At 49.8% G+C, this 26,269-nt stretch overlaps 1 protein-coding gene and 1 long non-coding RNA gene across 5 annotated transcripts in view; one reads left to right on the plus strand and one right to left on the minus strand.

Annotated features, from left to right (window-relative positions):
- Window positions 1–6,067, plus strand: part of LOC149127558 (uncharacterized) — a 34,663-nt gene extending 28,596 nt beyond the window's left edge. For all 4 annotated transcript variants that reach the window (XR_016231723.1, XR_016231724.1, XR_016231722.1 and 1 more), the window contains one exon: window positions 3,373–6,067. This is a non-coding gene — a long non-coding RNA (uncharacterized LOC149127558). The remainder of the gene's footprint in view (window positions 1–3,372) is intronic.
- Window positions 5,288–26,269, minus strand: part of WNT2 (Wnt family member 2) — a 44,354-nt gene continuing 23,372 nt past the window's right edge. The window contains 2 exon segments of the mRNA NM_001171042.1: window positions 5,288–6,464; window positions 20,801–21,065. Of these exon segments, the coding sequence (NP_001164513.1) occupies window positions 6,235–6,464; window positions 20,801–21,065 (495 nt within the window). The 3' untranslated portion in view covers window positions 5,288–6,234.

The following is a 26,269-nucleotide window of genomic DNA, read 5'->3' on the forward strand; positions in this document are numbered from 1 at the left end:
GGTAGAACGCCTTCGGTTGTCGTCTCATCCAGAGGTCTTCGGCCAGCAGGGGCCCCCTTGCTGGCGCCCATCCCCCAGGCTGCCTTTTCCTCCATGCTACCACATCTCACCTCCAGCATGTGTTTCCCTGTTCCGGCTCTGTATTGGCACCTGTTGGGCAGCACTTCGGCTCCTTCGCTCTGCTGACGTATCCCGTGCATGAGGCCAGGGTAGGGCTGGAACAGCGAGGAGCAGCTGGAAGTCAGGGGGTGGGCAGCAGGGAACAGCCTGAAAGTGACACCCTTCCTGGCCTACGCTGGGCATTCTCACCATCTCCTCTCTTGCTCAGACCTTCTCCATCTTGCAGGGTCTCCTCCCCTCTGATGCAGACCCAGAATGCTCTCCTTCCTCCACCTTCCTGGCCCCTCAAATCTTGGGGGTTTCCCTTCCCCCACATTGAGCAAAAGAAACTGAGGGATTCCTAACAAGAATGCTGCCTCCAGCTTCTAAAGTCCCATTTTCATTCTTGTTAACCCCTGTCCCTGCCCAGTTGCAAGCACTTGGTACCCATCCCAACACCCAAGAGCCTCAGGCTCTCCCACACTGTGGGACCTACCTGGACTTGACTCGTTCTACCCCTGGGCCCTGTTTGGGGGTTGACAAAATCTGGAGATGTTTTTGGTTATTACACCTGGCATGCCATGGGGAGAGAGCAGAGTGCCTTCTAAACATTCTATCATGTACAGAGAGGACAGCCCTCTCGCACAAAGGCTGAGATAACAGGACAAATCCTAGGCAAATATATTTTGGGGCATTGTCCTTTGCACAACACCCATAGATACATTAATTACCATCTCTTTTCCAGATCTTCCAAGCAGGTGCGGGATTTCTAGAGGGGTCAATGGAGTCCCAGAGGGAGAGCTAGCAGCCCAACTACAGGGCCATGTTGGGGTGCTTAAAGCACAGAACTAGTGCTGCGCCTGAGTCAGTTCACCCCAAAAATACAGCTCACCAGGGAAGAGGAAATGGGGGGCTGGATTTGTTTGGCTGGAAGAGAATTTATTCCTCTCTTCTGAGCTTTTAGTGCATGGTATAAATAGCCCTCGTAATCAAGATGCAGGGATCTCAATAACGGGGCAAGGGATCTTGTATGTTTCTAATCAAGCTGAGGAAAAGCCATTTCAGCCAAGAGTAAGCACTTAACGGCGAGAGCAGTAATTCAGGGGATCAATGGGAGGGCGCTTGCTGCTGTGAGAGACACTGAATTTATAAACACTGCCAAAGCACGCAAGCATTGAGAGGGACTCCCATGGAGCTGGCACCCACAGGAAAACATGGGGCGAAGATCTGGAATCACTCCTCAGCCGTGACTATGTCCTACCCACTAACGGTAGTGATCGGTAAGGTAAGTCGATGGCCTGCCTTGAAAACCTTGACAAATGTGGCAGATGCGTCTTGCTGGGGCTCTTTTAAGGGAGATCCTGAGAAAAGACAGGGCAATAGTTCCCATAACCCGCACGGGCTGCTCTTCACCAGAGGGTTTGGCGAGACTACCATGAGTTTAAAATAACAAAGTTAACACTGAAAACTCACTTTATTATGTTTTGATTTCACAGAAAATGTAGACTTGTAAATAACAATAGTTCTTTGTAACAACCTGCGTGACACTTTTATTAGCTTGTGCAAGTGGGAGGTTTGGTTAAACAGGAATCCATGTGAATATCAGTGGGAAATAAAAGCTAAAGCTGGAACTATGATTTAGAAAAATAATGATCACGTTGGGCTCTGTAAACCACCTGTCACCTTGCTGATCCCCAGAAAAATGTGAAGCACGTTCTCATGGATGAGTGAGAATTTTCTCCGCCTAGGTAAGGAGAAGGTCAAAGTGGGCACGCCTCCGCTGTCAGCTCACACCAGCAGCCTGCTTTTCAGAAAAGCAGCAGATACCTGACCAAAGGTATGCACCGGCTTTGGAACGGGCGAGGCTTATTTGTTGAGTACAGCTCTTGCTTTTAAGACAAGGAAACCCAAGTTCAAGTGCAGTAAATAGGCACAAAAGAATGGTTCTGGTCCATTGCATTCTCTTCGGAGCCTTTATTTGAGAGCAGGCGAGAAGGGGGATGAATGTTTCTCTGCTTAGTGGGACAACAGCAGGCTGCTCGAGCCGGCCTTTCGTAACCGCAGAGTAACAACAAGCAAGATCCTGGCCTGAGGATGCTGCAGCCCGGCAGAGCACACGCATGGTCACGCCGGCCTGGTGGATGGCCCTGCGCCGGCGTTCAGTCCACGGGAGGCGCCTTAGCCAATTAACATGGCTCAGGAAGGTCAGGGTGATACAGGACTTTCTGACTTGAAAATCTTCTATGAAAAAGACGTGCGGCCCCTGGCTTTTTTCAAGCTTGGTAATAATTCTAAGAAAAAGGAATAAAGCTGTGACAATTTCGAATCAGCTCTTGAAATTCACATTGGCCCACCTTGAACTGAACTGCTCAGCAGGCGTGGACAACGGAAGCCATGGCCAGGGGACCCTGAGCCTTGTGGGCCTCAGGAAAAGGTTCTGGTTGGCAAGGACAGGGCATCAATAATAATCAATGAAGTGGTAGGGATTGTCAATAAGAGCAGAAAAAGCTACTGCCCACCAAGCCAGCTAGGTACCTACCTGGCAACAGCTACCAGGCACCACCTCCCTCCCCTGCCCACCCTCCCAATCTGACCCACCACACTGCCTTGTCACCTGGCAGATCCTTCTTTTCAGATCTTTGCTTCCATCTGGGGACCCCTGAATAAGGGAGGGCACAGCATCAGTGATCTGGGTGTGTGGGGCAGGGAGGGCTTGCCTTTCCCATTTCCGTCCTGAGGCCTCTGTATCCGTGACACGTCAGGGCCCTCATTCCTATGGGACGCAGGGCAAGTGCTGGGTGTGGCCTCAGCACTGGGCTGTGTTGTGCTGGAGCCACTTGAGGGGATGAGTGGCCAGGGCAAGACAGGAACTCTTCTAGACGTGGTGAGTCCAGCATCCAGCCCAGGGTGCTGCATCAGAAAGCACCTGACAAAGGCTGTTCTCAGAACACAGGCAGACAGCAGTGGGCTCCACAAAGCACTGTAGGGAAGCAGACCTGTTGAGGAAACCCCTCCCATGCTGGTTCCCAGGCCCACGTGTAGGCAACACTGCTCTTGGTAGAAAACTTAAATGAACTACTCAAAGATCTCCCGTGGCAGGAGCTTTCTGGGATATTTTAGAAAGCTGATGGCATTATCTTGGGCCAAGCAACTTTCATTTATTTTAAGATTTCTAGGGGTTGGCATTGTAGTGTAACTGGTTAAGCTGCCCCGTGGCACCAACATCCCACATGGGCACTGGTTCTAATCTCGGCTGTTTCACTTCTGATCCAGCTCTCTGCGATGGCCTGGGGAAGCAGTGGAAGATGACCCAAGTGCTTGGGCCCCGGCACCCATGTGGAAGATTTGGATGAAGCTCCCGACCCTGGTCATTTGGGTCATTTTGGTAGTTTACCAGCGGATTGAAGAACTTTTTCTCTTTTTCTCTCTCTCCCCCCACTTCTCTCTCTGTAACTCTGCCCTTCAAATTAATTAAATCTTTGAAAAAAATTAAATAAAATTTCTATTAGGAGGGAGTTTGTAAGTGGATCTCACTTGAGTGGGCTTTCCCACTATTGTATTTTAGGTAATTCATGCCATGGATTTCCTCAAAAGCCTTAGACAATCAAGAGTCTGGGGTAGTTCAGAAACCTAGCATATGGATCCTCTACCAAACCCTAATAGTTCAGAAATCTGGCATTGCACCCTCTACCAAACCCTAAAGAAAATGAGTTTGAAATTATCTGCACCTATTTTTAATTTTTCCCCCCATATAACAGGAAGTTCCTCTTTTGGAAGTCAAGGCAGCTTTACTATGTCCCCCTCAGTGAGCACCACGGCCACTCTAAAAGTTGCCATCGTCCCCCTTACAGATAGGGCGATTTACAAGGTGTCCACATGGATAGGCTGTGCTCTGCCTCCCCACAGAATAGGATACACCTCCATTGAAACAGAAAGTCAGATGGAAATACCCCAGGAATAAGAAACCCCAAGCATCCCAGTGGAAGCTAAACTTTACATAGACTCTAAGGAGCTTGTTTTGAGAACAACCCATTTCATTGAATGGATTAGGGGCTTAACTCTCTCAAGTACTCAGCATGGGCCCATGTGCCTGGCACACACTTGCACAGACTCCTTTGCCTCTCTTGGTCTCAGTTTCCCCAAGCTGGAGCGGGGAGGGGGTGCCGAGATGTCCTCTAAAACTCATTTCTTAATGTACTTATGGATCTTCCGGGTCGAGGCTGATCTCACAGGAAGAAGGGCTGATGGCTTTGCAAATGCTAGGGCTGTGCCTCCACCTCCCTTGCAGTCATTCACAGCAAGGCCTGGCCTTCCCCCCAACTATGCTCAGGGCAGCCACTGTCAGCTCCACCGCCCCCACCCTCTGCACTCATGGAATTAAATGGGCAAGTGTCACTATGGAAATATGAAACAAATCATTTGGGGATTTGGGAAGGAGTGACAGGGAATAGGAGGCAGTGAGCTGTCTTCCACGAGCCTCTGGTCTAAATGACCTGTGCAGAACGAGGCTAGGGAAACTGAAGATCAAAGTGTGAAAGGATGAGCAAGCATCAGTAATCTGACACCAGATGCACATAATGAAGCATCCTGTTAATGACTGCAACTCAGGGAAGAAATCATATTTAGAACAAGAAACCCATTGCACAGGGAGATGAGAAATAACTTCCTGTCTTTCACCTAACTTCCAGTTAATGTTTAAAACACACACACACACACACACACACAGGGTAGGCAGCCTCTCTGATTTCCCTGAATGTCATCTTTTGGCTGATGGCAGAAGCCAACCACTATTTGCATACTGATGTTCCCATAATTACAGTTGGGTCCCTTAAGTATAGTCTCCAAGTTAATGATTTGTTTGCAATATAATATAGTAGGATTACCGACTTCTAAGCAAGGCAATGTGTCATTTGCTTTAGGCTACAGTATCACGTCATCTTATAAGCATCAAATAAACACAATTAAAAATGACAGGTCTTTAAAGTGTGCTGGAAGGGTGATGGGCATAGCTGATGTTCCTTGGCATACGAGGCTGACTTCTCTTAGGCATCTGCCCGAAGGCTGTCCCGAGCATTACTGAGCTCCAGAAAGCTCCCTATCAGCATTTGGGTTCACTGGTTCCTGTCATTCCAAGTTTTCATTCTCAAAGTTGTCTCAGTTACGACATTCCCTGGTCACATGCCTTAACACCAGATAGGAATGTTATCCCCATCCCCCCCACCCCGTGTTCTTATTTGTTCACACTTTCTGATGCTCAAAATCATTTTCCACCATGTTCACCCAATAGTTACAGAATATTGCCAGATCACCCATCTTCGTTTGTAGTTCCCTTCAGATCCCAAGTCAGAGGGAAGGTTCACTCCCTACAGATTCTTTACATGGAGGGAACAGCGATGCAAAGCAGTCGCCATTATGAGCCTTTTGCTAGCACAAAGATTCAAAACATCACCATCCCCAAGGATACACAGTCCCACCTTTTTACGTCAGACTCGGCCAAGGCAATGAGTCCCTTGAAAGTGTGCATTTGAAACCTGAAGTTTATTGAAAGCCATCCTTCCCCCAGGCAGTGACCATTCACCCCAGGGTGCGGGCAGAGGGGGTGGGGTGGCCCCTGGCATCCACTGATCACAGGAAAACCTTGCTGGATTTTTCAAGAATTTAAGTTAATCAATGACAGTCGATTTTGTCTTCTTTACTGCCCCCCCCGCCCCGCACCCACTCCTGGAGAGAAGGATGAGATTTCTTCACGGCGATTGTGTGTGGGAGGACGCAGGGGAAGCTCCCTTGAGACACTCTCTGTCCTCCTGGCCAACAGCTCTAGAAAAAGGAAAGTCTAGAAGGGTGAAGATGGCGATCTGGGCCTGCCGCCCTCCCCCCAACAGCCTGGTTCCAAAGAGAACTCCCCAGGAAGAGGGGGGACCCCAGAGAGCCAGGCGGCAGACAGAACAGGGCATGTGTGGTATGCAGCACATGGCCCCCAGTACTGGGGCCGCCAAGGAGGGGAGGGGCTTCTGCTGAGACAAAGGCCACATGCCTTAAGAAATATCCCCCCTAAGAGAGCCCATGGGTCCAGTGTCCTCGCAGATCCAGTGGAGTCCTTGCAGGAGGGTCGGTGGGTGGTGACCTCCGCTGGGGTCATGTTGGGGTTGTCCAGTCAGCACTCTTGGGAGCCTTGCATGTGTGCACGTCCAGGGCCTCCAGGCAGTCCTGGCAACGCACGGCACAGCACCAGTGGAACTTACACTCGCACTTGGTCATCCGGGTGACGCGGGAGGTGTCGTAGCCTCTCCCGCAGCACATGACTTCACAGCTGTCCATGCCTCTGGACGTCAGGTTGCACACACGACCTGCTGTACCCGGGGAGCCTGGAAGACAAGCCGGGGAGGTATCACTGAAAAGGTCTGGGGGTGGATACAAAACGCCTGGGGAGGAGCAGGTCATGAGGGCCATCCTCCAGCCCAGGGCTCTGCTTCTCCACTGCCTGCGACAGTGACACCCATCGGGGGGCACACGCTGTGTTCATCCTCTGTGCCAGCCGCAGCCAGCGGAGCAGAGCTGAGGGCCAAGGACCGCAAGGATGGACACAAAGCTTTGGGTGTGCCTTGGGCATCCTGAATCCAGCTCCCACTTCCGGGGTAGAAACTTTGCCCATTATCCTTGCCCAGCCTTGGCCGGATGGATCATCAAATGGATGAGGCCAGATCAGAAGGAAAGAAAGCTCTCGCCTGGTTCCTCTCTCCTGACCTCAAACCACAGTAAGAAAATAGTTACCGCTCTTGGAATTGGCGAGGGCGTGGAACCCTCCAAGGGAGGTAACTCCCTCTCCCCAGATTTGATTACATGGGCTTCCTAGAAAGAGAACAGACCGCTGGTGGCTGAAGGAGAGGTGTGGGCACCGCTTGTCTCAGACCCTGGGGAGGAAGGGTGCAGCGCAGCCGATGGAACCCACAGCAGTCTAGCAGGACACAGAGACTGTGAGGCTGCTGCTAATTCCCTACGGAACAGCATCCGTGGGTCAAATTGGTTAAGTGGCAGTCCACGTGGATGTACTCTGGGGAAGATTTTTTTTTTTTTTTGACAGGCAGAGTGGACAGTGAGAGAGAGAGACAGAGAGAAAGGTCTTCCTTTGCCGTTGGTTCACCCTCCAATGGCCGCCGCGGCCGGCGCACCGCGCTGATCCGATGGCAGGAGCCAGGTGCTTCTCCTGGTCTCCCATGGGGTGCAGGGCCCAAGCACTTGGGCCATCCTCCACTGCACTCCCTGGCCACAGCAGAGAGCTGGCCTAGAAGAGAGGCAACCGGGACAGAATTTGGCGCCCCGACCGGGACTAGAGCCCGGTGTGCCGGTGCCGCAAGGCGGAGGATTAGCCTAGTGAGCCGCGGCGCTGGCCATCTGGGGAAGATTTTCAAAGAGAGGAAGCACCAGAGCTTTTTCACAGGGACATGCTCGCACAACAGAACTAAGCGCAGTGGGTATTTTAAAGTGTTTGCTCAGCTTACAACGACCCTTTCCACTTCTTCCTGCTGCAGAGCTGGGTGCCTGGCAGCTGTGTTGCGACCCCACCACCCTGCTCACCAGTGCCTGGAGCAGGATGGGCACCTGATGCAGGCTGGCCTATCACGTGGGTTTCCCTGCAGAGATGTGGTTTTGACAGACAGACTGGTTATCTCTGTAGCACACTGAGTTCTGTGGACCCCCGAGGAGATCCACAGTGGGACAGGAATGAGCAGTCATTCAGAGAGAGCACGCTGTCCCAATCCTGCACTGCCCTCTGCATCTGCTTCCATTTCTCCTGGAGTCCGGGCCACAGTCCAACCTCAGCCGTACTAGAGACCCTGTGCATTTCTGCTTGGAGCTTAAACTGTTCCAGTTGCTATTACTTGCAGTCAACAAGCAAAGACAGTGACAGTTCATTTTCAGTCCCTCTACCATGGAATGAAGCCTGCCTCCCTCCTCATCAGCCCTCCAGCCCCTCGTGACTCTGTGTTTATCTCAGTCCGCTCTGTGCAGCTATCTGCAGAAATGTCATGTTGCCCTGCTGTCCAGAGTGACCAGGAAAGCAGCAAGGTTCAAGCAGGGCGTGGGGTCAAGAGAAGGAGAGGGTGGAGCAGGATCGTCTCTGTGTGCTCGGCTGCCGAGAGCCGGAAGACAGGCGGGGAATGTCACGAGGACAGGAAGGATGGCAAAGGGCTGGGGTCGGGGTGGAGGGGGGGTCAGCCAGGGATGGCCCCGAGCCTGCATCGTGCCGGAGAAGCGGCAGCAGCTGGGCCTGCACCCGGGACAGCCATCAGGACAGCGCTCAAAATCACTGATTGTGCAAAAAGGATGCACTGCCAAATGCTGCCTCTTAACAGCACACCCATTATTTCATTGAGTAAACATTTAGTGAACACAAACATGTGTAAGACACTGCGCTGGTTGCTTAGGGTTTTGGAGGAAGTGGTGGGGGAGCAGGGAAGGAGGTAAAATAACTGGGACCCAGTTCCTACTCTCAGGGACTCACAAGCAAGTCAAGAGAGAAATCCGGAAAGAGAGATGTCCCCTGCTTCAGGATAATTGTGCATTTGCTGAAGATTTTGAGCTTCAACTCTACTGAATAGATTCTTTAGAGTGTGGACAAATCAGGGTTCTAATCTTGGCTTTGCTGTGTACCAACTTGACTTTAACCTTGTCAGGTTCAGTTTCATCCAATGCAAAATAGGGACAGACAGCTCTTTCCTCACAGGGCTCATGGTGAGGGGGAAATGAGATGATGCATAAAGATACCTCACATAATAAGTGCTCAATAACCTTGACCCTCTATTCACTTGCCTAGCAAGTGCTTGCTGAGTACCTACTATGTGCCGAGCACAGTTCTTCGGGGAGCTTGGGATGTATGAGTGAACAAAGCAAAGATCCGGAGAAATGTTTGTCTTAAGAGGTAGGTGTGAGCCAAGTATAGTATAACAATGACATTTCTTCATATTCATAGCAGCAAACAGGATGAGAGAGAGCCAGCAGCTGCTCACTTCTATAGAGGAGGAGGTAATAGAGACAGGATGTGAAGGATGAGTGGATCTGCAGGGAAAGGCATCCCAGGCAAGAGCCAACCTGTTGGCAGATGTTCCAAGGGCAAGTTCACAAAAGATGCAGGTTCGCTGTGGCTGATGCACAGAGTGTGTATTGGGCAAACAGCATGCAAAAGGTTGGAGCGACAGGTTCAAGTGGCTTCAAGCCTTGTTACCATTTGGATTTTGTTGTTCTGTGGGTGGTGGGCCAGTCAAGATTTTAAATTGAGAGAAAACATGTTAAGTGATGAGTTTGGGAGGGAGGCGAGGCTCAAGGTTCCTGATATAGTCTGGGGCAGACACAGTAAGTGGAGATAGAAGAAGGACAAATGTCTGGTATGCTAAAGAGAGAATCACTAGATCCTGGTGATTCACTGAGTGGAGGAGCTGGGGTGCAGGCATCAAGTCAGAAAAGACTGCAACATGTTCATGGTCTCCACGGCAAGAAGGTGACCTTGGATGGGCACCAACGGACAGACACAATGCGCTGAAGAATGAATGGGAGGATGGGACCCGGGGACAGTGAGTGTAGGCAAAGGGCAGTGCAGCCGCAAAGGCCGACGAGGCTACTCACTGCCACGGAGACTTTTGGTGGCTTGTTAGGCAGCAACAGGTGCCTGGTCCAGGGCTTCCATCTCAGATTGGGTTTTCATTTTTACAGAGTACAAAAATGGGGACACCGAGCAAGGCTGCTGGGAGTCAGAGTGGCGACTTCTCTTGGAGGAAGAGAGAAGGAATGTGAGGGAGGGTTCTGGAATCCTGGGCCTCTTCAGCAGCTTGCCCTGGGCACAGGTTCTACGGTGCATTCATTTGAGAAAATTCATTGAGCTGGGCATGTGTGATGGGTGCACTTTCCTGTGGTGGAGGAGGAGGAGGGAGAGGAGGAGGAGGAGGAAGACATCACATGTGCAGTAGGTGAGGAGCAAGGCTAGAACGCAGGGCTCCACTGGGAACCGTAGCAGGAGAGGTGCTGGAGGGGGAGGGGAGGCTGCCTTGTGTGACAGGTTAAGGGGCAAAAACTTTCACCCAAGGGCAGTGGGATGCCACTGGGGGGCCTGACGCACAAGGCAGCGTGACTGGGTTTGGGCTCAGGAGGGTCACTGTGAGTGAGTGCCACGCCCAGTGGAGTGAACAGGGCTGGAGTGAGGCCAGGGGATGAGTTAGAGAGGCTTCAGGGGTTCCGAGCGGCACAGGAGGTGGCCTGGACGAAGAAGGCGGTGGTGAGAACCGGGGGGAGTCGTGGATGAGAGGTGAGGTGAGGGGCAGGTGACTGAGCAGATGGACGGTGAGAGGATGGGAGGTGTGGGGCTTGGCTGTTCCCTGAGGCGGGCAGCACGGGGGAGGGCTGGCTTGGAAGGCAGGTCATGAGTTGAGTTTTCAGCCTGTGGAGTTTGCACTGACTGCGGGCCATCCAGGTAGAGAGAGTCACTGGAAAATCTGTCCTGGGACTCTGCAGAGAGGTTGGGATCTGGGTCTTCTGCTCAGAGGTGGTAATGGTGCCAGGGCTGTGAATGAGACTCTTGGTGGATGTGAAGATGCACCCATGTGGTTCCAAAGAGGCCCCACTGAGGTTCCATATAAGCTCCTCACACCAACAGACATTCTCATTTCCGCTGATGTGCATTTGTTGACACGTGGATGCTTTCCTATTACCATGAATTAGAATTCCTCATGCCCTTGGGGCTGTGAGGTGTGGGGTGAGATGTGGGTGAAATGCCCCACTCCTGCATCAGGCTGGGGTTCTTATACCAATCTAACTTGGTGCTCTTCCCCACTGGGGGCCGAAGCCTGGTGGAATCTGAGCTGAGGGTCCAATTCAGCCTTGGGGAATGGCCATGGTGGTTTTTGTCCCCCAAACACAGAATACTGAACGAGACTCTGAACAGAAGGAGTGCTCATTGTGTTGATCTCAACGCCATCAGAGCTCAGAGAGGGAGGTGCAATGACCATTGACTAAAGCTTAACACAGACATGGTTTCAGATAAGGAAACAAAGACTGGGGCAAGGACTTGGCTCAGTGGGCCAGTCTTGGTATATGCTGGAAAACACGATCCATCTGAACATGCCTCTCTCCACTGGCCACCCAAACAGAGTGTGACAAGGGCCCCAAGATGAGAGAGGGTTTTTGAGAACTGAGAACCACCAAAGTGAGAGCAGTGGTGAAGTCACAGCCTGGAGCCACACCAAGCCTTTCTGAGGTCTGGGGAAGGGGCACCAGGGAATGGGCCACAGAGGGGGCAAGAGCAGCCCTGCTGGGAGCAGAGGCTAAGGCTGCCCGGCAATGGGCGATGAGCTGGTCTTGCTTTGGGGCCTGGGTCTAACCTTCGATTGATGGGCCGTGGAACAGAGGGGCTGACTGATACCTGCTGTGATTTTAGCAGCCATTCCATCCACACTCTGCAAAGAGCACTTCCTGAGGGCAGAATCGAGGCTAAACTGGCTGGTCTTCCATTATTCTAAAACCCATTATTATTGTCTGTTATGATAACAGAATTATTCTAAAAACCCATTATTATTGACAGCAGTAGGGCTACACTGTCTTAAGGACCTCCCATCAGTCTTTCCAAAACAGAGAGCACTATAATTATGCTTCAAATAAAAGAATCAAGACTGTGTGTGGCATGTGTGTGTGTGTGTGTGTGAGAGAGAGAGAGAGAGGGAGAGAGGGAGAGAGAGTGAGAGAGAGAAGGAAGGAAGGAAGGAGGGAGGGAGGAAGGGAGAGAGAGATTAAAGGGAGCCACTGAGTTTTATAATTTTCCTATTTGTTTAGTTCTAAATATTTGCAATACACTCTTTCAGAGCTTTGTCCTCAATATACCAAGGTACTAAGTGGTGAGTCACTCACCCCCGCCTGGGCCACAATGGAACCGCTGCGGAAATAAGCCGGGTTGCACCTGCAAGCCCGTGGGGTGAGTTTTCACCTCTAGGCAGATGGATAGAGAAGGTCACCTGCCCTCTCCTTGTGCTCTTCTTCTCCATGCATCCTTCCTTCCTTCCTTCCTTCCTTCCTTCCTTCCTTCCTTTCCCTCTACCTTTGTCTCTTATTCCCTGTCTTTCGTAGTTCCCAGCTAGAGCCAATATTTATGGCTTACACTTACACTTACATGAGGTAGGTCCTGTGATAAACATTTTATCTGCATTATCTTGTTTAACTCTCACAAGCTTTCTAGGGTAGGTACTATTATCAACACCAACATGGAAATGAGGAAATGGGGGTTCAGGGAGGCTAAGTAACTTACTCAAGAACACACAGCCAGCAGGTGGCAGGCTCAGAATTGGAAACCAAGCATGTCTGCCTGCCGAGGTCAAGATCAAGGCTGCTGGGACATTCTCCCCATCCGTGGGGAGCTCACCCTGGGCCCTGCCAGGTGCTGCAGAGCTGACTCCCTTGGAATACCACATGACAGCCCTTTGGCAGCTTTCCTGCTCTCTCTTTGAGGTCTTCTTAAAAATGTGTATGTATGCAGGTATGTATTTTGAAAGAGAGAGAGTGTGTGTGTTCACATTGGTTGGTTCACTCCCCAAATGCCAACAGCCAGGGCTTTGCCAGGGTGAAGCCAGGAGCCTGGAATTTAATGTGGGTTTCCCATGTGGGTGGCAGGGACCCAGCTACTTGGGCCATCATCTGCTGCCCCATTGAGCATGCATTAACAGGAAGCTGGAGTTGGGAGCAAAGCTGGGACTTCGACCCAGGTACTCTGATATGGGATGTAGGAGTCTTAATCAGTGTTGTAACTGCTAGACCAAATACCCGCCCCTGAAGTCTTGTATCAAATGAAGAACTTGCCAAGTTTCTGTCATTTAGCTTTGCTGAGTGGGGGCCTTTTTGCCAGCTCACGAGATACTGCAGACGGTTAAAACACCTTAAGTTATGTGAGAAAAGGGAAAAGGCTGATTAAGGCGGTGTTAGCAGTTCATGCTGCATTTTTCCTGAACAGATATTCCTACCAGATTCCAGGATCCTTTTTGAAGAATGAGAATAATTCCTCTGAAATGCCAGGATGCACAGCTTCACCACATGTGGGCCCTCGCTGTGGCTTTGACATCTGTCACTGCTGTGGCCCTGGGTGAGGACATCAGCAGAGCCCTCGCTACAGAGAACCCAGGGAAGCCAATCACACCAGTTTTCTCTCACCCAAAATGCAACTACTGAGCCTACTCACCTGCCTAACTCTCTGAACGTTCAGGTTCTCTGAGCCACTTCCAACAACTGACTGGGTCTTGAGAGGGTAAATATTTTCATCACATAGAAACTTTAAAAAAAAGCACGTGTGATGGCTTGGAGTACTCCACAGGAGACATTTAAAAATATTTTCACTTAATGGCTCAATCATTAAAGTCTCTCCAACTGATATTTTTAGAAGGATAAATGCATTCACATTTAACGCAAGTCATGTTGCTCTGTAACACTCTCTCTGCACTTTGATTTAATAAGATACTACCACGGTGGACCCTTGATAGCCTGACTTCCCTTTGCTTGATGTTCATGAAGTGTGCCCAGATGCATGGCCTCCTGGGGTAGGGACCCACCCGAACTCCAGATGCAGTGTTGCAGACTCAGACCCCAACTTTTGTCATCTGTACCCCAAACTCCTAGGAGATCACCTGCCTAAACTCAGAGTCCACAAATCCAGGCTGAGCCTGGAAGGTTCAGTAACATCTGTGCTGTGGCAAGTGTTGCTTGCAGCCAGCCAAGTATATCTGGTTCCTCCCTCTGTGTGCTGTCTCCACCCTGCCTGGCACAACACCTGGCCCAGGCCTGGGGAGAAGGAAGACCTAAGAAGCAGCGCTTCCGAAGAGCAGGAGCTGAGACTGTTATGCTGTAGACAATGCCGAGGGGATTTTACAGAACTGAGCATCCCATCCACAGAGCGATAGAATTAACAATGGAGTCAGGGTTCCCAGTGTAAAAACATTTCTGTCTCCACCGACATGCATCTTCCTGACAGCAGAGGAGGAGCAGGGGGCTTTGGCTAATAGTTCCCAGACCATACCTCCTGGGCCTGGAGGAAGGCCTCTCTCTCTCCAACCTCTCTCTCTCTCCAACCTCTCTCTCTGCCCATGCCTCTGGAAATTCTTGCCACTCCAGGCTGACAGAGGCCCATATGTTGACCATTAGGGCATAAAGCAAGATTCACTTAAGCCTGTCAGCCAATAGGCTGTTTCTCCTCTGGTTGACTTACACATTGTCATCAATGACACAGATTTATTGGGGGAACAAAAGAATGTTAAAGAGCAAACATGGGAGACCGCATATCCATCTACTTGCAAGACTCTCGCCTTCCTCACACTGTGGATTGCACAGCAAAAGCTACTTAGGAAAGGCACTGTCTCCACTCATCTCACGTGTTTCTAGTCAGTGTTTTTCTAACTTGGAGCAGCCAGATTGCACAGGAATGCATGTCCTATTAAATGAGCAAATCCTAGAATGAATGAAAGTCATTATGATGAGACCCTGTGAGCCTTTCTGGATCTGGCACCACGTAGCTTACCCAGTGTGTTTCCCACCGCCTGCACCTGCACCCACTGACCAGGCTGTCTTCCCACTATCCCCTGCCCCTGACACGACTCTCCAGTGTCACAGCCATGGAGACAGACTCCTCAGAGAGCTGAGTCATTCTCATCTGCTGCACTGGCCTTTCCCCTCCATCCTTCCAGATCCAGGCCTTCTTTATCATGGTCCACAGGGCGCCATGCGCCTACTGCTTATCATGCAATAGGGCCCATGCACTGTCATTTCCCAAGCGTCTCGTCTACCCAAGGACAGGCATTAGACTCTCTCCTTTCTTCTGTACATGGCATAGTGCTCACATGGTCAGCATGCATTTTCTGCTGGATTAAATTAAAAACAACTTCTAAAAAATTAAGATCAGTCCTCTCTTTGCCCAATGAGGGTACTCTTACTTCTACCACAAGTGACTGTCCAGACCTTGAGTGCTTTAGTGGGAGAGGCAAGTTAAACCTTTGTTGCAATTCAGATCTCTCTATGGTTATACAGGGAACACACACAAGGAATGTGGCTCATTTTTGAATGTCAGAAATCCAGAACAACAGCTTATAGGAGTTTGTGGAATCCTGATAACATCCTGCTATTGCAAACTTAGAACAAAATTAGTTAATAATTCTTCCACTTATTGAATTATAGGAACCATAGAAATTACTAGATGAAAACACCCATATCTTAATAAACCAGAGAAGTTAATCTGTCCATGGCTGCCAAATTAGTAATCAGTAAAAATAGTAATGGGTACAATCTGTGGCACCAAAGTCTTCTCATTGAAAATGCAAGGCTTTCCCTAATAACTTGAAATTTGCATAGCTTTAAAGAAAAGATTAGCTGGTATAAAATGGGTTTCCTGGGGAAAAGCTTCAACAAAGTAAGCAAATTCATTCCTTTATAGTATGCCACCCTTTTGTTTGCACCACATGAATATGGTAATTAGAGAAGAGTTTCTTTATGTTTCTATAAAAGGACATCTATTTAGTAAATGATTTGCTGTTAGAAGTTCAAATTATGATGAAGAATGGGAAATAAGAAAAATGAACACTTGTTTTTTCTGGAAAATTTTTTCTTAAAAAAAACTTCCTGTTTTTCGTGTTCACAGATTCAATCTGACTGCCACTGTCAATTAATTCAAATTAGGGTGCATTTTATTGAATCCTTAAAATATGGTTATTCCACTAAGTCTACATTGTGAAAAATAGCACAGATTTACAGATCACGCCGGCAACAGAAAACGGCACTGGGCATAAATGCATTTTGCTTATGCTGACAATGGACTCAGATGAACAACCTAGTGATCCCACTGACAGCAGCAGTAAGTAAAAAAGGCCCCTCCAAGGCTCAAAGAACGGAGTGACAGGTGGCAGCTAGAAGCAATCGAGTCAACTCCTACACTTATCTGAGAATTTTTTTTTATCTCATCCAAGGAAGTGATCGGCAACAAACATCTTATGTTCTGTAAATGCCCACTAATGCATGTGAATATGAGAAACAGTTTCATTCAACAAATTAATTAAGAGTAAACGGAAGTGTTCCTAGGCTGTGTGTGATGAGGGGATCAATGAGGAGAGAAAGGGGTACTTGGTAGTTCCCCACAAAAGAAACCAAGTGATCGGTAACCTGTGGTGCCTCACCAACATGCCTAGGAATTTACCTGATCTGAGCAGATTTTGTGTGGTTCTCAACGTGCTGTTCCAGGGAACATGGCACAAACAGTTCCAGTCATCATGGAAGACGGCCCAAGTACGTGGGCCCCTGCCACCCACACAGGAGACCAAGATGGAGTTCTGGGCTCCTGGCTTTGGCCTGGACCAGTGCTGGTCCTTGCAGCCATTTGGGGAGTGAGCCAACAGATGGAGGATCTCTCTCTCTCTCTCTCTCTCTCTCTCTCTCTGGCATTCTGCCTTTCAGATCAATGGAGGAATCTTTATGTAAGTTAAGTCCTGTTGGCTGCTGTGCTGTTTCCTTGATGTTTAGCATCTCATGGGACACAAGCACAGCGCTTGTGATGGCCTGAAAACCAGGTCACACCATAGGGCCTCTGTGGAATACCCATCCCTGGCCACCCTGATAGGGATTGTGTTGCCATGGGTTCTGAGTTCTGTTTGCCAAATATGACTTATGCGGACCAACCAGACAGACTAGAAAGCTTACACCACTCGCAGCCTCAGCTACTAGCTGGTTATCAAGTGTTCAGCTAGCAACGAGTTCAACAACTGTTGAGTTCTATTTGTTTTCTGAACTTGACTGAAGAAGACGTGGAGCTGCCTGCTTCCTGAAGCCGGTGGGGAGACCGCAGGGTGACCTCTGGCCTAGGTCGGGGTGTTTGCATCGTAGCCAGTTGAAAGTGGCCTGTGATTAGGTGCAGATGCTCTCTCTGGAGAGGAGGCAGCATTCCTTCCTGAGAGATGAACCTATCTCTAACTGAAGGGCTCCTTTGATTTACAGATGCCTGGGGCAATGACCAGAGTAGATAACCACAGAACCACAGAATGCTCATCCCAGAGAGCCCAGCTTTCAAGATCTAGCCTCTGATTTGGCCTGCAGAATGTCACATGCACATCACACGACTGCATGTACTCCAGATCTGAGCTGCATGGGGAGTATTTATAGTTGAGCGTCATAGGGCTCACTTTCTTCAGTTGAAGACTAGGGGCAAATGTGCTTTGCTGCTGCTCCTGCCATAATCTATCTTCCATAATAGATTTTTGGGTTTACCGTTTCTTAGAAATAATTAAAGACTCTGAAACTCTTGAAAACTTGAAGGGCTCTTGGAAAGGGGTTCAGGGTGACCTAGTGGAAACGTGGGTGAAGTCTGATTGGGTGAAGTCTGATTGTGGTCACTTAGGCTCTTCTGTCCATAGGCACTCCCATTATGTTGCCGTGTGCTAGTGTTACCTCTTTATTACACGGCACCTCCCTCTCCCACATATACCTTCAATTTCAGGAGGTCAGTAGCATGGTGAGAAAGCCGTGCTGTTGTGTAAGTTTTCAGGATCTCTTCTCTGTCACTGCTATGAAAAGGCACTGACAGTGTGCAGCACAAAGCCTGACTCTTAGAAAGATCTCAACCAATGTGGCCCCCATTCGGCCCCGGCTAGATCTGTCCTCACCCGGAACACCCCCCAAGGACTTGACTCTGAGGTTCTTCTGGTCAGTTGAGCTAATGTGGTTATGAAATTTCAAGAACTTGCTAGAAGGCTGATTTTTGTGACCTCTGTCAAGCTAATTCCAGCAAAAGCTTTGATGGCTAAAATCACTGTAAAGTGTTTAGTTTTGGGAGGAGGACACGTGAAGATCTAGGGCGTTAATGTGAAAGAATAACCTCACACTGAGCAAGCTTGGGCAGGAAGATTTTTGGGGTGACAGTTATCTGGAGCTCCTTAAATAAAGAAACTTTTTTTTTTTCCTTTGTCACAGATCAGGTACTTCCTCTTGCACCCCCTGCCTGAAGAATGTCTCCCGGAACTTCTGATCTACTAGGGAAAGCCAGGGATCATGGACTATCTAACTCAGGAATTTTTCAAACTTTGATGGGCTTAAAGTTGGAAAGCTTAGAGAAAGTCAGGACCAGGCCTCGCCCCAGCCCCAAGTTCTGATTCTCTGGGTCTCTGAGGGGCCCTGATTTAGAAAACAGTGGACTAGACCAAATGCACATGATTTTAGGTCAGATAAGCAAAAATAAAATCAATTAAGAGAGTAAATAAATTATACAGCTTCCTTCAGAGAGCAGGTCTCTGGAGCTGTGTGCCTTGGGCCTGGTACAGCTGGAGACAGAGTAAAGTGGCTATAAGGACAGACTCCGGTTAAAACTATCGCTCAGCCTCTTTCCAACCTCAAGTCATTGGGCATAGTCCTGAACCTCTCACAGCTTCCCCTTCCTCTCCCATAAAATGGGGTCAGAATACGTAGACTGATCCTTGCCACGGGGTGGGGTCTACAGATATGTCTGCTACTTTAGGATCCAGAAACAGAATTGCGTTCTAGTGTAGGGCGTACAGGAAGCAGAGTGTGCAAGAATAACTCAGTAATGTGAAGAGGCAGTGAGGATTACTCAGAGTTCCTTAAAAACAGGGTCCTTATTTCTCTGACTACCTGTGAGGTAGCTGATATGACAAAGTATAACTGCATCACTGTGAAGTCTTGTAATTCAATGAGCTAGAAATGATGTGCTGGGGAAGCCATATCCTTTACATTTGAAATAAAATCCTTGCTTCACAAGGTCTTTACATACCCAGGTCTTGCAAGACAGGGAGAGGCAAGTGTGCAGAGTCAGGGTCAAAGCACAGGCTCAGGTATCTGTCCCCTCCTACACATGAGCTCTGGGAAGGTTCATTCGCGTCTCTGAGCTGTACGGTGGGGACGATGATGCCTAGGGCTGCTGATCTGACTTCAGAAACTTAGTCTGATGCTTGGTTGGTGCAGATCATCCAGGAGCCACTTTCTTTTTGTTCATGCATGTGTGTGTGTCCAGTTACTAACTCCAGTGCAGTGATGTCATGGGGCTACCGCAAGGTTTCCATAAGATCTTGCGTGCAGGGGCAGGTTAAGCTGCTGCTTGGGACACCTGTATCCCACTCCAGAGTATGGGCTGAGTCTCAGCTACTCCACTTCTGATCCAGTTTCCTCCCAATGCACAAGGGAATGCAGCAGATCATGGCCCAAATACTTGGGCCCTACCTCCCGTGGAGGAGATCTGGGTGGAGCCAGGCTCCTGGTTTTGGCCTGACCCAGCCTCAGCAGTTGCTGCCATTTGGGTGAGTGAAACAGTGGACAGAAGATCACTCTGTCTCTCCTGCTTCTCTCCCAGCCACTGTGCCTTTCAAATAACAAATAAATCTTTTCAAAAGAGATCATGCACACCGTAATCTCAGTCCACTACCTGCGCATGGGTTATTTAACACCTGGGCCCTATAAGGATCCAGGTATCATCAAGCGCACGCTTGGTTTGCAGAGATCGGGGTTAAACTGCTAGCTAGGGGCAGAGGGGGAGCCGGCCACTGGGACAATCCTGTAGCAAAGTTCAGGTTTCCCGGTGGTTCTGTGGAAAGCTTGGCCTGACAGGTCGGAGCACTCGTTAGTGGTCCCAAAGCATGTCAGGAATGCAGGGGGCACAGCATCGGGTCCTTCTGCTCTGTGTTCCTTAATCCACAGGCTTCGTGTCCTAACCTGCTCGGGGCAACAGAGAACCTGCTCATCGCACCATGAAGCAAAGACGGGCACTCGGGGGCAAAAACGAGGCTTGGGCATTCTTCTGACATTCCCCGTTTGTCTTATTTCTTGGTCAGTCTACTGTTAGAAGTGACTGCCATCTGCTCTGTGTGACTGGATCCCTCTGCAATTATTTTGGAATGGAAAACGAAGTCTGAATTTAGATGAGAGGGCAGTTTTTATTCTGATGGATGAGTTCTCTTGCTTTCTACCAAGTCTGAGAAACTGGCTTGAGCCACAGTGAGCTGTGGGCTCCCATCAGTTCTTTGCACTCATCCTTATTTGTACTGGAGTCTGTGCAAAGGATGAGCTAAGCCTGGGGTTCAGTGTCAGTCGGGAGGGGTGAGAAGCAGAGAAAGCGCATGTGTGAAACCAGACAAGGGGAGCAGGTGCTGTGCCGAAGCTGACCGCATTCCACATTCAGGATGGCGAATGGAAGGCAGGGTTGTGGCTTTAACGAACGAGGTGCCTCATACACAGCCCTTAGCACAAGAGAATGTGAAGTAGGGCACGTTTCAGAAGAGGCTACGCCGAAAGCCTTGGGACCCTGTCCCATGGTCATGAAGGTGGGAAGCCATGTGGCAAAGCTCTCACCTCTGGGCCTCTAGGTTATAGGAAAGGTGCCAGGTGGCCACACAGAGCACACAAGTGCACTCATCAGAATTCTGCTTGGGGTGAAGAGTCCCGCTAACCTGCGTATGTTTGACGTTTTGCCCGCGTACGTACATTCTTGTTGGGTTTCCATTTCTCTGGAATCTGCACATGATCCACCCAGCTCCTTGCACACTTTGAATATGAATTAGAAGGGATGTGAACTTTGAAACTGAAGGCCACAGGCTACCCTTGGAGAGCCGGCACTGATGACACAGAACCTCATGCCAATTGTGGAGGACCCATCACCACAAGGACGCGGGGCAGTGAAGGAAGTGTTTGAACTTACCTGCCTCTCGGTCCCTGATACAGTAGTCTGGAGAATTCTCAAAGTACACAAGGTCATTTTTCGTTGGCTTCTTAAACCTCTTGTTAGCCACAGTGAAACCAGTGCCATCCTGGTTCATGACGACCTGGATGGCTCCATTGTACTTCCTCCAGAGGTAATCGCCCGTTTTCCTGAAGTCGGCCATGGCCAGCCAGCATGTCCGCAGAGTACACGAGCCGCTCACACCGTGGCACTTGCACTCTTGTTTCAAGAACCGCTTTACAGCCTGCCAGAGAGGACAGGGGCAAGGTCAGAGGAGGTGGCCCCAGGCCTGTGACACCTGCTACAACTTCCCTTACCACGGAGCAAGCAGGATGCTGGATCCTGGGGCTAATGACTGGGGGACGAGGAGGACGGATCACTTGTTGCTGCCAGTTCTCTTAAGCTACGTGCAGAGAGGAGTAGACCCCTGCTGACTGAAGAGAGGACAGGGCTGAATTGAAGAGGGAGGGAGTGACTTAGAGTATTTCCTAAATAATCAAAGCTTTATCATATCAAAAATGCAGACCCTTTCTCAAACTAACAAAGGAATTGCTAAGTGATCTTTCAATACGCCAGGCACACTCAGTGTCACTGTTGAGGGGTTGCTGTCCCTGTTGAAGGCACTGGGCTGGTGCTCTACACCCACCGTCTTAGTGACCTGAGTCTTCCTAACAGCCCTGTGTTGCCTTAGGCAGCAGATGGTCAGGGAGCATGACTTAGAGAGGTTGTGGCAGCTGTCCAAGGGTGCCTGGCTACTGGCAGATCATGCTGGGTGGCACGCAGAGGCCAGGCAGCCGCCCTGTGGTTGATGTAACATTAGTTATAGAGGCTATACCGCTCAGCTTGGGCCCAGATATTCGGCTTAGAAGACAGGGCTGAATTTGCTGTCCATTCTTAGAGAGGAAGTAGAGGAAAGCCCATCTTGGCTGGCTCCCAACACGGAAGTCTTTCTCCTGGGGGTGTGAGCGCTGTGGACAGAGCAGGGATTGGGGGGAGGGCATCTAGAACTCTCCAGGGGTCCTGCTTTGGATTTGAATGAACCTTGCCCTGACCCCTCTGCCTCTGGCTTGCCTTCATGCAGAAGCACCTGGTGGTCCTCGAATCAATCAGAGCACCCAGGGCCTGGGGAGGGAAGTGAGTGACTGGCCCGGGGTCCAGGGCTGGAATGTGGAACGGCTGGATACACACGTGGATGCTGAAGTCTTTCCCACTCAGTTTGTACAAATGAATGGATTCTGCTCAGAGCACTCTGACCCAAATCTACCCCTTGGTCCCTTTTCATGGTCCACTACTTTCAGAATTGTGTTTTTCCCTCCGCATGGCTAGCATCATCCCTTGTTCAGATCATCTGTTCCCCCAAGTCAGCTAAGTATTAAAAGAGCTTTTGCTAGTACACTGACAGTTAGGGGCAGTGCCCATCAGACACCCAAAGCCACATGAAGCAACCAAGGGCCATGCTGCAGGCCACTGACCTCAGAGATCTCACTGGACTGCGGCTTTGAACCTTGGCTCAGTAACAGGACAGGGAAAAGCCTGCCTGTCAAGGCCTCCATCATCTTGATTTGTGTCCCCCAGTCAGGGGGGTCTCTGGGATGAGGGTGGACAGCTCAGCAAACCCCCTAGATGACAGACATTCTCCAAAGTGCTGCTCTGACCAAAATTCTTAGGGCAACTTTTTTTTTTTTTTTTTTGACAGGCAGAGTGGATAGTGAGGGAGAGAGACAGAGAGAAAGGTCTTCCTTTTTGCCGTTGGTTCACCCTCCAATGGCCGCCACGGCTGGTGTGCTGCAGCCGGCACACCATGCTGATCCGAAGGCAGGAGCCAGGTGCTTCTCCTGGTCTCCCATGGGGTGCAGGGCCCAAGCACTTGGGCCATCCTCCACTGCCTTCCTGTGCCACAGCAGAGAGCTGGCCTGGAAGAGGGGCAACCGGGAAAGAATCCAGCGCCCCGACTGGGACTAGAACCCGGTGTGCCGGCACCGCTAGGTGGAGGATTAGCCTAGTGAGCTGCGGCACCAGCCAGGGCAACTTTTTTTTTTTTTTTTTTAATTGAAGGTGGGAGATTCAACTCTGCTCATTCTCTGAGCTGCTGCTGTACTTGGCCTGGATGTGGGCTACATGGCCTGAGCATACAGCCAGAGGGAGCTCCCCGCAGCTTCTGTGCCCACCCCTTGCCCTGCCAGGGCACACACAGACACTGGTGTTCCAGCTGCCTCCCCAGTGGCCTGCCCCCTGGTGGTTTTGCCCTGGTGCTCCACCTGGTCTTGCCTCTTACGCAGGCTCTAGTTTCTGTCTGAGTCTGTACTAGAACCAGGGGTACAGAGGTGTTCTTCATTCCAGAATGTCAGTTGCAATGGGTCCCCGTGCCTGGAAATGTGTCAGAAGTATTCAAGAGCTGAAGGGGCAAGGATGGCCACGACCTCATGGTGGCCTTCTGTGTACTCAGGGGAACGCATGCACAGTCCTCCCAGGCCCGGCCTTGGTGCCGGCTTTGCTTCTTAGAGCGGACTCTGTTATATTCGAAATCTGTCCTCTTCAGCAAGGGCAAGGAGAGAGAAGCAAGCAGGAAGAAGTCTCCCACTCACAGCACCCCAGGATCTTCAAAGGATGTCTTATGTCGTAGAACAAAGTCCTCCCAGGAACAGCACTCCGCTATGTGCTCACCTCCTCTAGGCTTTCTATGCCAAGTGTTTGGGCAGAGAGGATGCGTGGGAGCACAGGCCTCTGGCACAGCCACGGCACTAGCAGGGGCATCTTGGTTCCCCACTGGGCCCCCCACAGGCCCCTCCTGAGGGCTGTGGCAGCCCCATTCAGAACTGACACCATCCTAAGTGTGCTAAGTGCTTGGCAGCTCCTCATGTGTGCTCCCTCTTCTAAGCATATTCTTGCTAAAGCTGTTATTTACACGTAAGTCATACCCCCAGCTTTAAAAGTCCCAGGAGAAGTGGGCATCTGGCCTGCCAGTTAAGACACCAGCTGTGATGCCTACAATCCCACAGCAGAGTGCCTGGGTTTGAGCCTTGGCTCCAGCTCCAACTCCCTGTCAGTGCACATCCTGGGACACAGCAGTGATAGCTCAAGTACTCCAGTTCCTGCCACGCACATGACCTAGACTGAGTTCCTAGCTCCTGGCTTTAGCCTGGGCTAGTGGATGTGGATTCGATCTCTCTCTCTCTCTCTCTCTCTCTCTCTCTGCCTCTCAAATAAATAAATAAATAAAATTTTTAAATGACAGGAAATATTACTGAACTCTCTTCGTCATGCTAAGTTTCCATGTTATAAACTTCAAAGCTGACATTTTAACATGAAAATACTGATTTGAAAATGACTCTTCTAAATAGGCCTTATAAATCCTTACAAACACGTGTGGTGGCGACAGATGCTGTTGATCATGTGTGTAGCCACCATTTCCTGCCTTTCCTACCAACAGCTATGTTCAGGTGTTGGGCAGCAGAGAGGTCAAGCTTCTCTCTGACCTCACAGTGGCCTAAATGAATAATAGTAATCTCACTCTCCCACCATTGAATTTCTTCAGCATGGGGCAAGTGGTAATTCAATTTGGGCTGATACGATATTAGGAGAAATCAACCTGCAAGCTTGGAAGAAAGGTTTCTTTACTCTTTAAAATAGATAATTAAGGGAAAAGGTATTTGGCCTGGCAGGTTAAGACACCTGCATCCCATATTGGAGAACCTGGGTTTGAGTCCCATTTCCACTCCCAACACTGTGGGAGGCAGCTGAAGACAGCTCAAGTAGTTGAGTCCCTGACACCCATGGAGAGACCTTGATGCTTGGCTTTGGCCTTGCCCAGCCCTGTCCTGTTAACTCCTTGGGGAGTTAACCAGCAGATGGAAGCTCTCTCTCTCTTTGCCTCTCACATAAATCAACTGCTAAAATTGGAGGGGATAGGGTTGGTGCTGTGGCGCAGCAGGTTAAAGCCCCAGCCTGCAATGCCAGCATCTATTATGGGTGCCAATCTGAGTGCTGGCTGCTCCACTTCCAATCCAGATCACTATTAATGTGCCTGGGAAAGCAGTAGAAGATGGCCCAAGTCCTTGGGCCCCTGCACCCACGTGAGAGACCTGGAGGAAGCTTCTGGCTCCTGGATTCGGATCAGCACAGCTCCAGCAGTTGCAGCCATTAGAGAAGTGAACCAGAAGATAGAAGACCTCTCTCTCTCTCTCTCTCTGTCTCTACTTCTCTCTAACTCTGTCTTTCAAATAAGTAAATCTTTAAAAAAATTAAATTGGGGGATACATGAGAGACACAAAAGGACAAATATCTTTTCTCTGTCTGAGGTGCTATGTTTTGCAGTAGTGACTGCAGGCCAGGAGGGCAGTTTGGTGCAGAATCAAAATTCAGCTGCAGATGAAGTGTTGGGCGATGCAGGAACCCAGGCTCTGGAGGGTACAGTGGTGCTGCTGCTGATGGAGCACACTTTGGACCCGCCCTCCCTTATTACCGAGTGCTCTGAAACTGTAACTGAACCATTGCAACCGGTTATCACAGTCGGGTCTTGACTATAGATCCGTTACAGGCCTTATCTGACCGTTAACCTTGGGAGAGAGGGAACTATCCTCCCTGCCCCTGGCTTGGCTCATGTCCCCTGCCCGGGTTGTTAACACACGACTGGCTCGTGCTCAGTTACACACAGGGATGACCTCCACCTGTTCTGTTGGTTGGATGTGCAGACTTGAACTTCACCCTGAAGCAGAAAAAACCCTACTCAGAGATCAAGGGGAAGGTGGCCCCTTTTGGAAGCGTAGTATAGGTATGATTTGGGACTGAGATGCTGCCAACTGGGCATCCTAGCTTAGAGCAAGCCCAATATTCAGATGCTATGAGAACACTCTAACGGTAACAACCATTTATAAAGCCTTTCACGGGTGCAGGATGCACACTCGGTGGTTTGTTTACCTGTTGTCTTATACAATTGTCACAGTGAGGGGAAGCAAGCTGTTGTCTCCATTCTAACATGCTGAAAACCTGGGCCCAGGGAGGGGAGGAGGAAGCTCCCAGGAGTCACTCAGCTGGACCGCGGCAGCACTGGATGTAACTCCAGTTCTGTGCTCTTTGTAAAAGCATACTTAACATCTTAATTTGCATGGTGATTTTCTGAAAGTTTGAATTATGCATACTCTACTTCTCTCCATTCTCATGAATAATCAAGAATTGACTGGATAATCTAACAGCCTGGTTACAATGGGAGGAGGGGAAGAGCAGAAAGACAAACAGCAGGGATTACACTGTTTTCCAAACTAATAGTCATCACAAATTTATTACACAATGAATTCACAGAAGAAATACAAAGCACTAATAAAAAGGCACACAAAAAATGTCCAACTTCATCATAATCAGAGAAGTGCAGACTGAAATAATGTGATACTGCAATGCATTTGAGACAGCAGTTAAGATGCTGCTTGGGATGCCCACATCCTGTATCTGAGT

The sequence above is a fragment of the Oryctolagus cuniculus genome, chromosome 3 (assembly GCF_051225735.1).
Source record: "Oryctolagus cuniculus isolate XC-2025 breed Fujian yellow rabbit chromosome 3, ASM5122573v1, whole genome shotgun sequence".
NCBI lineage: Eukaryota > Metazoa > Chordata > Mammalia > Lagomorpha > Leporidae > Oryctolagus > Oryctolagus cuniculus.